The sequence below is a fragment of the Rhincodon typus genome, chromosome 7 (genome assembly GCF_021869965.1).
Source record: "Rhincodon typus isolate 14 chromosome 7, sRhiTyp1.1, whole genome shotgun sequence".
Taxonomy (NCBI): domain Eukaryota; kingdom Metazoa; phylum Chordata; class Chondrichthyes; order Orectolobiformes; family Rhincodontidae; genus Rhincodon; species Rhincodon typus.
In genome coordinates this window covers 81429299-81441312 of record NC_063338.1, presented here as the reverse complement: position 1 = coordinate 81441312, position 12014 = coordinate 81429299, and the positions used below count along the sequence as shown (strand labels likewise).

General features: G+C 42.4%; 1 protein-coding gene across 1 annotated transcript in view; it reads left to right on the top strand.

Moving 5' to 3' along the window:
- Positions 1-7679: 7679 nt before the first annotated feature.
- The window catches only part of si:dkey-219c10.4 (high affinity cGMP-specific 3',5'-cyclic phosphodiesterase 9A), a 123626-nt gene continuing 119291 nt past the window's right edge, over positions 7680-12014 (top strand). The window contains exons 1-2 of the mRNA XM_048599250.1: positions 7680-7874; positions 7987-8082. Coding sequence (XP_048455207.1) covers positions 7680-7874; positions 7987-8082 — 291 coding nt within the window. The remainder of the gene's footprint in view (positions 7875-7986; positions 8083-12014) is intronic.

The following is a 12014-nucleotide window of genomic DNA, read 5'->3' as shown; positions in this document are numbered from 1 at the left end:
TTTTATGATCCAATGACTGAAGTGGAAAGTATGTCATTTTCAAAAAAATCCTGTTGTTGGCAATTTGTATTTTAGTGAAATTGCTTAGGAGGTAGCTGTTGGCCAGAATATTATCAGTACTCTGCTTCCTTTCCTTCTTTGCAATTGTTCCACAGGATTTTTTCCTTTCTGCTGAAAAATTGGACAAGAACTTGATTTTCTGTCTCAACTGAAATACTGCACAACCAACAATGCAGCACTCCTTCAGATCAGCAGTGGTCTTTGTGTTCAGGCTTCCAAAGTTGGATGTCGAACTTCTGATTTGAGAGGTGAGAGGGCGAACCCACTGAGCCACAGCTGTCACAAACAGCTGCCACAAGCACGATGGGCAAAAATAACCTCCTTCCCTTTCCTTCTATAATTAAACCATCTTTGCATTACTAGTGTTTGTGCTCTTTCTCAGAAACAAATTTGCCTGCATAACAAATGTATAAAATTAATAATCAATGCAGACATTTGAAGATAAGTGTTCACTTTTCATACACGTGGGAGCTATGAAGCCTTGTGACCTTAGAATATGGAACATGGTAGGTGCATGTGAAGAAAAATCCATCAGGAATCCCAAACCTCATTGTTGATTGCATTCAAATGGACATCAAGGGATGATAGGATTGGAATTTACTGTGATTATCTACTGAATAAGAACACAAGAATATAGAATAAAAACAACAGTGGACCATTTTCAAACCACTCAATAAGATCATCACTGCCTGAAATGCAATTACCACATGTTCTCCATATTCCTTAATTCCTTGGGAGACTAAAAATCCAACTATTCCAGCTTTGCATTTTCGCAATAAATCAGCTGCAAACCTCTGGAATAGACAATTCATAAAATTCACAACTGTCTCAGCAAATTAATTTCTCCTAATCTCAGTTTGAGATTATTGACCTCACCCTAATTTGTGCACCAGGTGTGAAGATTCTGATAATACTGAATTTTCATTTTGGGTTATTGACAAGTCAAAAAGTTGGTAGTTAGTAGTTTTGGTGTAACGAATTAAGAGCTTTAAAAAAAAGCTCCATGATTTCTGCTCCCATATTTGGTCAAAGTAATTACAGTGTAACTTTACCTCTTGCCATTCATACCATAATTAGCCATTCAAAGTTACCATCAATAGACCATTACAGCACTTGTGGTCATATCGTGGATTAAATACAATAAACAAAATTAAAATATCCAAACCACTTGATAAGCTTACATTGCTCTTTACACTTGAGATCTTTTAGCAATCTGATTTCCATCTAACCAATCCGAATTGTTCTAACTTCTTAACCTTTGCCTCCACAAGTATCTGGTTTCATACAATGCGTTATTCCTAACCATCACATAACATCCTTTACTTGCACCTTATCTAATGCATGCAAACAGCTCATCATATGGCAGTGGTTTAGCTCTTTGCTTAGCAAAAGCCCAAACAAAATTTTATACATTCTGTACCTAAACTTTATGTTACAAGGATACCTATGCAAAAACCTATAGCTTTCATACAGGGAGAAACAAACATTCATAGGCTCATTTTTGTTTGTGGTTGGAGTGTACAGAGAGGGATGAATTCCTGGATCCACAAACCTGATTTTCACAACAAGTTGATTTGTTTCTGATTTTTGGTGCTAGTGAGGGAAGGAGGGGGAAATGACAGTCATGGGAGGTGACATGGGGGGGGTGACCTGAAGAGCACATCCAGTGCAGTGATGGGAGGGGAAAACTTCTACTGAGTTGTTCCAGTGCTGTGCTTAAAGTTTAAAAGTAAAGATTGTAGCATAAAACATCCCACTTGCCCTTGCCAGTTACCTTTTTCAGTTCCCATACCCTGCCCATGACACATCCATCCCCAACCCATGTCATCAAAAGCCCTGTCCCCATCTTCACGGACCCCAAGACGCTTCATGCCAATTTACACTCTTATACTGATTTCCAGTGATCTCTGATGTCTATGCCACCCATATCCTCAATATCATCTACCCTCAGGATTGTACACATTTCAAGCCACTTATGAATCTGTACAACCACCTTTATAGTTCCTATCCTAGCTTAGTGCCAACACATGCACTCCACCTACAACCTTTCCCTCTTTCACATAATATGCAAATTCACCTCCTATTCAGTATGAACTGTCTGTGGGACCTATGTAATCATGAGAAGAGATACATTTCTGTTTAAAAGGTGTATTGCAGTCTTTGCTGTAATGAGGAAACCATTCTCATTCATAAGTGATCTTACTATAAGTAAATTCCTTCATCTCAAAATGTCAGTAGATAAGCGAATATCTTATTCAAGTGTCAGCAGCACTGGAATTTATAATTCCACAGCAAAGACTCCAAACCCACATGGAGCTGTCAATCAATCTGTAACATAAAAGGTACCCCACTGCAATAATGGATCCTGGTGAGATCAGTCTGCAGCACTATTCCAGCAATGGAAATCCTCCTGTCAATGTCTGCAAACAGTTTGAAACAGAATGTGATCATTTTTAAAGTGGCCAGACTTTTTTGTAAAGATTAAAAAGCCTGGAAATGCAAATGGCTTGACGGTTTTGGTAGGACCTTTGACAATTGAACTGTTCTTTTACATCTTTTAAAATTCTCTCACGGTGTTGACAGTTTTTTGAGAGCTTGCCAGTCCCAATTACTTCATTTATTTTTTACGCACAAGCGTGACTACTTTTACCAATCTCAAGAGCACCCGATCTCTCCTAAAAGGGTACCTAATCCCTCTCAAAGGGAGTATAACTTCCACTGAAAGGAAGGTTGCCATCCCCAAATGTGCCCCAACTATCAAACAAAAATACTCTGGAGAGACGAGGAAGAATTTTTTTTTTCTTCAGGTGGCTGTCAATCTGTAGAATTCTTTACCGCAGAGGCATGTAGAGTCTAGGTCACTAAGTATATTCAAGGCTGAGATAGACAGATTTTTAATCAGTAAGGGAATCAAGGGTTACTGGGGGAAAAGGCAGAAAAGTGGAGTTGATGATAATTAGATCAACCATGATCTCAATGGATGGCAGAGCAAATTCAATTACCAAATGGACAACTTCTGCTGCTACGTCTTATGGTAACCCAAATGAATCCACAAGCTGGAGGCTTTCATCATGTCTAAACTGAGCACTTTGATTTTTGACATACCTACCTCATAAAAATCACGCAGGAATGGAGGCAGCTAATTATTTAAATGACCAGCTGTCTCTGTAAACTGTGTTTCCATGACCTTCATGCCAATTCCTGTGAAAACACTGTGTTGGGGTGGGACTTATGATTTCCAAGAAATTCCCCTGGGCTCCGGTATCTACCCTATCAAGGACCTACCTTCAAAATTTTGTTTACGTTTCAATGAGATCACCCTTCATTCAGCCAAACTTCACACAGTTCCTACACACTTTATTCAACCTCTTATCATAGGACGGCAGTGGTTAGAAACCATCAGAATGTCTGAAAAGGCAGGCAGTGATTTTTGTTGAGGTTCATCCTGAGCAGCTCCATGATGTGGGACTCCGTGCTTGACAGGATATTCCCAGAGACTCACACCGAGACAAACATCAACTGTTCGGACTATCAAATTGATGAATCAAACTTATTAAGGATCTAGGCCCGAAACGTCAGCTTTCTTGCTCCTCTGATGCTGCTTGACCTGCTGTGTTCATCCAGCTCTACACCTTGTTACCTCTCAATCAAACTTATTGGTCTGCTTGGGACTTGTTGGTCATCCAGCACAAACAGTTATCCATGACAATGTGTTTCAGACTGGCATATTCCGTGCCTGGATTAATAAGGGATGCACTAAAGCTTGGGGCAGCAGCCATAGAGGCAAAATGGGGAATGCATGACAACCAATTCACTGGGAATATAATTGAATTGAATTATTTATTATCACGTGTATTCAATGTAAAAATACAGTGAAAAGTGTGTTCCTTCACCATGCATTAATGGCACCATTCACATTAACTTAGAATAAGATAATAAAAAGAAGATAACTTAAGAGAGTTGAACTTTGCTTTCCACTCCACTGCTGCAGTCCTGCTCTGGGCTTTTTTGTAGAATCCCTACAGTGTGGAAACAGGCCCTTTGGCCCAACAAGTCCACACCAACCCTCAGAGCATCCCACCCATGCCCATCCCCCTGTAACCCACCTAACCTACATATCCCTGGACATTATGGCCAATCCACCTATCCTGCACATCTTTGGATTGTGGGAGGAAACTGGAGCACCCAGAGGAAATCTACGCAGACATGGGGAAAATGTGCAAACTCCACATAAACAGTCACCTGAGGGTGGAATTGAACCTGGGTCCCTAGCACTATGAGGCAGCAGTGCTAACCACTGTGCCACCATACCGCCCTAAGGGAGCTTGACTTCTCTGACTGGAAATTGAACCCGGGCTGTGCTGTTGAAAGCCCTGAATCCTAACCACTAGACTACCAGAGAAGGCTTTCTTGTCCTCGCCATGCCTCCGCCAGAGTCCTGCTCCAGGCTTTCCAGCCCAAGCCATGCTGCTGACAGCATCCCGCTCTGGGCTGCCTCACTGGCCCACTCTTGATTCGTCGCCGTCGCTCTGGCCACAACCTGCATGTGCAACTCCTGCCATGTGGCTCCCCGTCTCGACCCTGCTACTTCCCAACTCCTTATGTAGGCAGTTAAAAGGGGTGGTGGGGGGAATAGAATTACTACAGGGGTAGACAGAAGGAGGGAGGAAAGAAAAAGGACAAAGAAAGAAAGAGAACTGGCGAGCAGAGTGGAGCTCCGAGTGGAACGGTTTACCCTGGCGCCATCTTGCCCAAAATAAGGAACACTTTTGTACAGTGGCTAGGGGGTGGTATCTCGTTAGTCTGTGGGAGATGGCCACCCAGAGAATGGCCAAAGATAAAATTAGAGCTGACAACTGCTGTACCAGCAGCAAACAACGGGACACAGGACAAAGGCCTTATTACGGGAGCCACCAATCCCTTGAAATTGGGGCAGTTGGTCCACCTGGGGAAAACTGAGGGCTAGAAAGCAGGTAAGAACCCTTCACTCAGGCTGCACGCTCGAGGTGGGGTGGGCATCATAATTGCACCGAGGGCAATTCAATGGCAGGGGTTCACCACGTGGAGAGAAGTTGAATTTTATCGCACTTTCTGTGAGTTCGAATGTATCGGATGTGCATCAAAATGACATACTTTTCTTGTTGGTGTTGATGTTAGTGGTAGAATAAAATAGAATCCCTACAAAATGCAGAAGGTTCAGTGCATTCGATGGATCGCGTTCACACCAACCCTCTGAAATGCATCCCACCCACACCCAAACCCATCCCACCCTATCCCCCTAACCTCACACTTACCATGGCTAATCCCTGCATACTATGGGGCAATTTAGCACGGCTAATCCATCTAACCGGTACACCTATGGACTGTGTGAAGAAAGCAGAGCACCCGGAGGAAACTCATGCAGACATGGGGAGAAAGTGCAAACTCCATGCAGTCACCCAAGGGTGGAATTGATACCTGGGTCCCTGGCGCTGTTGGGGGGGGAAGAGAAGAAGTTAGAAATAGAAAGGTGTTGGAGTTTCTGCAACTATAAAGGGAAGGGGGATCGGAATCTGCCACCACCCCCCACATTGAATGTGGAGGAAGGACCATGCACAGAGTGGTCAGGGTGGGGACTGAGAAGTGAACGGGGCACACTTTCTGACAGCGGCGCACGCACAACCTGGAGCGGGCACGCGCAAGCACAACCGAGAGAGCGCACGTACAGTCGGGAGCGAGCACGTACTGGCGTGGGGGTTGGCCTGTTCGGCATAAGGTCGGAGGAGGAGGAGGAGCAGGGGCAGGCAAAGGCAAAGGCAAAGGGGGAGGGAACTGGGGATGCTCAGAGACAGAGAGTGAGTCCGACAGGAGGAGGGTTGGGGTGGGGGGGAAAGGAAAAGGAGGGGTGGAAGGGGTGGAAGGGCCGGATCGAGCCTCGCCGCATTGCACTGCACGGTTACCGTTGGAAATGTAGAGAGAAAAGGAAAAAAAAAGGCAAACGGTACTTGGACCGGGTGAAAATCGGTGGGAGATGTGGAAAATGTTTGCGCCGGTTGGGCGTGCGGGGTAGTAAGGGGAGGGCGGTTATTAAAGCAGGCCCACCCACCTCCTGTTATTAAAAAGGAAGGGAAATGGCGGGGATATAGAAAATGTTTTTATATATATATATAAAATGTGTGTGTGTGTTATGTGTCCGTGTGGCTGGGCAGGCAGTGAGGGAGGAATCAATTGGAAGATTACGGCGAGTGGGCGGGTTTGAGGCCTGTTGGCGGAGGCTTGGCGCCGGCTCTCACTGGGTCATTTTATAATGGAGGGAGGTGGGCAGGCTGGGGGTGGGTGTGTGTTTTATTTTAGGGAGGAGGGTGTTATCGGTGTGTGTGTGTGTTACTCGCCCGGCTGTTCATATATTCGGGGTGGGGAGGCAGTGCTGCCAAATACAATCCTGGAATAATGGCTGTGCTGCTGGGAGAGAAGAGAGAGAGACCTCCTCAGTTAATATTTACAACCCCAGTGCCAATAATAATAATAAATCATTAACCTTTACCAAATCAAACAAAGGGGATTGGGAGACCAAACCGCCCCCCCGCCCCAGATTGCTTGACCACAGTCCACCCTTTCTTTTCCTTTCGGGTATTTTTTTTAAGATTGTCTTTAATTACTTCCCATCTGATTTGTTCAAATTGTGAATGACTTTGTTTCCGTTCCGTTCCGTTTCTTTCTTCTCTTTCCCTCCCCCCCCCCCCAAAAAAAAACAAAATGAACAATGAAGGTCCATTGCTTTAATTTCAGACTTTTGTTGTATCGCAGGCAGCCCTGTCTCCTCAGGTTCAGGTTCTCTGCCTACTGTGCACTATTCCTGAGGAAGGGAGGGGGAATTGTGTTTTTTTTTTGCTTATACAATTCTCAGCTTGTTGATAGGGACGGGTGGGGGTGGGGTAGGGTCTTAATTTCCGTCGGTGGGATGTGAATTTGGCAGGAAGTTTACTGGAAAAAGGAGGTGGTGGTCAGGGTGAAAATCCCGCGCATGTGCAGGAAAAGATCTTTTATCCTGCAAAAAAAGGGACGCAGCTGCCTTAAAACCTTGTAACGGCACAAAAAATCACCCTTTAATGGCATTTTCGCCCAATTTACTGCATGAGTCCTTTGTTGTGCGTTTGCCGATCGCGCCATCGTGGATGAAACATATTGCAATGCTTTTTTAAAAAAAGCAGTGCTAAATCTGTCAGTCCTGTAATCTAATGGGCCTTGTGGAGGCAAACAATCGATTACTGGAACAACACAAAGCAGTTTTTTTTCTAACTTGTTAGTTTTATTATTTTATCCATTATCAGATGTTTAAAGCTTGTAATTTGTGTTTTTTTTTAGGAATTCTGTGAATATTGAATTATGAGGCTGTCCTTTGTTGCACTCCCCACTTTTCCTGGATTGCTGCTATCTTGTTAGGATTTTGACGCTCCCCCTCTCATCCAGCTGCTCCTGAAAACACACATGGTGCATTGTTGTCGTTCCCCAGATCGTGTCTGCTCACCAGAACTGTTCAGTAACCTTCAGCAAGCAGATCTGCGACCTCTAGGATAAATATAAAGTAGTTTGTTTTGCAGACCTAGTGCCCTTGTTTCTGCTGTGGCTGCACTGCAAAAATGGAGCCTTGCATGGAGTATTTCTTGGCACAAGTGCTGCAGAAAGACATGGGACGTCGGGTGCAAATTGCTCAGGAGCTGATAGAGTACATCACAGATCGCCAAAAATCCCATGATCTGGAACAGGACCAATCTATGCTGGATCGAATGGTTGATGGCCTTGCGGCTGGTTGGGTAAACTCCAGTAACTTCAAGGTATGCTTATGCTGGACAGCTGTAATATCTGAACAAAACTAGCTGTTGGTAACAAAAAAAATTGCTAAAAAAGACATTTTGCCAAAGTTTTTTTTCATCTTCCATTCATCAGGGCAAACACAAGAATGCCATACTTCAAATGATCACAACAGTAGAGATATTTTATAATCCGTCTGTTCAGAGCTGTTTTTACACACTCCTAGAGCAGGTGAGATTTGAACCCAGGCTTTGTGTTCAGAGGTATGGATGGTACTATTGTACCACAAGATCCCTCACAATAAGATATACTATGGGAGAAAAGTTTGCTGATTGGTTGGCAAGTCCACTGATCAACGATTTGCTGTAGAGAAACCAAAAATGTTGGAAATCATAGAAAATTTGTTCTGGTACGTGTGTCCCGAAGAGTGGAAGATGAACAGCTTTGGAAACGTGTCTGTCCTTGCAGCAATGTAAAGGTGTTTTTGTTTGTGCTGGTAAAATACGTACATCTGAATTATGGTTAAGCAACTGGACTTGTAATCCAGAGAATCATAGAATCTCTATAGTGTGGAAGCAGGCCATTCAGCCCATCAGGCCACACCAACCCTTCAAAGAGCATCCTGCCTAGACCCACCCCATTCCTGTAACCCTGTATTTCCCATGGCAAGTCCACTTAGCCTGCACATCCCTGGACACTATGGGCAATTTAGTGTGGCTTATCCGCCTAAACTGCACTTCATTGGACTGTGGGAGGAAACCGGAGCACCCGGAGGAAATGCATGCAAACAAGTGGAGAACATGCAAACTCCACACAGACAATCGCCCAGGGCTGGGATCAAACCTAAGTCCCTGACACCGAGAGGCAACAGTGCTTACCACTGAGCTACCATGCTGTCTGACCTGGCCTAATAATCAGTCAGTCACCTAAATCTGGAATAAAAAGCCTGTCTTAATAAAGTCTTGACTGTGAAACTGTTGAATTGTTGTTAACAACCTGTCCCGTTTTCTCATCCTTTTAGGAAAAGAAACATTTTAACTTTGCCCAGTTTGAGCTATGTTTCATCAGACCTATACAATGTATTTGGCTCTCAACTGTCTTCTGACAAAAACCACTTCAGTTGATACCATTTTTTTAATTTGAAGTCATTTAGGAATGGCAGTAAATACTGACATTCAGGGAGGCCTGCATCCTGTGAATTAACAAATTGTTAAAAAGTATATTTTTGTAGTATATTTCCCTGATTTCAGTCATGTATTTGGGACCTCATTGGCTCAGTTGATAGCACTCCTGCCTTTGAACTGGAGGAATGGTGCAGGCTTGGAGGGCCGAACGGCCTGTTCCTGTGCTGTAATTTTCTTTGTTCTTTGAACCTGAGTTCAAATCCTACTGCACGACCTGTTTACTACAGAATGAGTTTTGTACGACTTAAAGCAGGTTTAGTCTCCTTGTAAAATCCTTCCATGATACCACACCATTTTTCCAAAGGAGGCAAGTGTGACGCTACATCAAACATGCCAGTTTATTGCTTTTTAATAAAGGCAGTTGTTATTAATAATTCTAATCTTCATTAGAGAAATAAATTTTGTATGAAAAATTTGTGCCTCGGGATTTCTACCCTCCTTTCATAAAAGAAAAGCTTTGGAATGTTTTGCCCGAGGACCTCGTCTTTCGATGATTTGCAGGAAATCCTTACTCATTGTATGCTTTTGTAATCAGTTTTCCCAACCTTATCCATCTCAAATAAGTTGTCCAACTGGAAAGAATATAGAATTACACTCATTATTTCTGAAAAGTCTAATTGTATTTTGTAAGCATTTGTGTTTTTCCTGAAAATGACTGAAATATGTGAGGACTATTAGGATATCTAAGGGCTCTAAAGCTGGTTATTGTTTTGATTCCCTCTTCTGTACCTCTTCTAAGGGCTTGAAATGTCTGTTGTATTTGCGTACTGAAAATAAGCATAAATATGAATGTTGGACATTATACAAAGGAGATCAGTTTTTTTTGTGATGAAGTGATCAATCGTAAGAGCAATATAATTTTGTCATGGTAAAGTTGAGAAATCCTTGTAGGGTGGTAAATTTCAAGTTTGGAAATTTGTGAAGACAAGCATGAGTAGTCGTCATGTGTTTTCTGCCACAGCTGTCCCACTTGTACTTGCCTTAGAGGAATGCAACAAAGGTTCATTAGGCTGATTTCTGGGATAAGGAGGTTATAATATGAGATTGAGGAGACAAGGCTTGAATTCCCCAGAATTCAGAAAAGCAAAAGATGATCTCTGCATTTATAATTTTAAGAGACTTGATAGGATAGATGCTGATAAGGTGTCCCCCTTCTCGAGCTAGGGAGGATGGTCTCAGGATAAGGAATCAGTCAATTTTGCACTGAGATGATGGGAAACTTCTTTGCTCGGAGAGTTGTTAAAATTTGAATTCTACCATACAGGGCTGTGCAGGCATAATTAGTGAGTACGTTCAAGATTGAAATTGATAGTCCCCCAAAAATCTAAGGGAATAGTATAGAAAAGTGGTGCTGATGTAGCTGTTCATCTATGATCTTATTGAATGGTGGAGTAGGTTTAATGGCTGCATCAGCTACTCCTAGTCGTGATCAAATGTTCTTGTGTTTGGTTGGAGAGAGTAGATTTTGCATTTTTTGAGGATTGGCAATCTCTGGCTTTTGTATCCTAGATTTGGAAAAGATTACTGGAAATGCTGTTTCTGTTCTAGGGAATGTCTAATTCTGCATTCAATTAATGTCAGTGATACTTCAATCTGAACTACAAAACCAGCTAATGCTACAAATGGGAAGCATTTCACACAAATCCCAGATGAATCCACTAGTAGAGTTTTTGCATATCTAGGGTTTTGTAAATCAAAGTACTGTATATGTAAATTAATTTTAAAAATTCTGTACAGATCCAACTGTAAATATTTTCCGAGTAATTCACTTCAAATCAAATCCAAATCCTTGACAGTTCCAGTTCACACTTGGTATGATGAAACAGAAGGAGCCTGTTTCAAATCCATTCAAGGAAAATAAGATGAAAAGAGACACAAAATTTCAGTATCTGAGAGAAATGTATAAATTTATTCAAATTATATTTGCTGTCATAATAAATACTTCAGTTTCAATTTTTATTTTCATTTACTCCTCTCTTTCTGAAGGGTGGTGAAGGTAGCACTCTTGCCCTTACCCAAGTGACTTCAAGTGACACTTGAAATCTGTTCATCCCAATTCCAATATGCTGCTTAATGTACATTTGAACGTTCCTGCTCGGAGATTTTGGTTGGGATCCTAGTGCTTATGTATGTTACTTTTTTTGCCTGTCTTACAACGTAGAGGTCAGTTGCAGCAGCCTTACTCCTGTGCAGTTGGCTACCTCAAAATAACTGTAGAAAAACCTTGGTCAACATGGTTCAGAAATTTGATGCATTTTCCTCGTGAGCAAATTGCATTTATTGTTTTTTTAAAAAAAATCTGGCAGGGCAATTAATTAAATTATGATGTTTTCAAATCTATCTCAAGTATGATGGGCAACTTTCTGTAGTTATCAGAAAGGATAGTTATGCCAGTAGATAAAATTATAAATGTGTTAATGTTAATCAACTGAATGATATTTATCTGCAATTGGCCAGTGAGTATTCATTTTTATGCTGGTTTCCATTCCTTCAGGGCCATATCAGCTCCAGACCAAACCATGCCAGTGCTGTCCTGCCTTTCCATCTTCATGATGCACTAACTTCAGTTCATCCAAAAATTCTGCTGCCAGTATCGTACCTCAGTCACCTATCACAATGATGTAGGTTTGCTCCCAGACATCCCATCATATCCAATCCAAAATTCTTTTCCGTGTGTTCATGTTTCTTTAATGGCCATGTATGTCCCTATCTCCAACCTCCAACAACCCTTTAGTTTATCCGTATAGAGCTTGACTAATGATTATTTCCCTATATGGGCATGTGTTGGAATTTTTGTAGAACATTTCCATTATTAAGTTAGGGATAGTAGGAACTGCAGATGCTGGAGAATCCGAGACAACAAGGTGCAGGGCTGGATGAACACAGCAGGCCAAGCAGCATCACAGGAGCAGAGAGGCTGACGTTTCGGGCGTAGACCCTTCATCAGATGAAGGGTCTAGGCCCGAAACATCAGCCTCT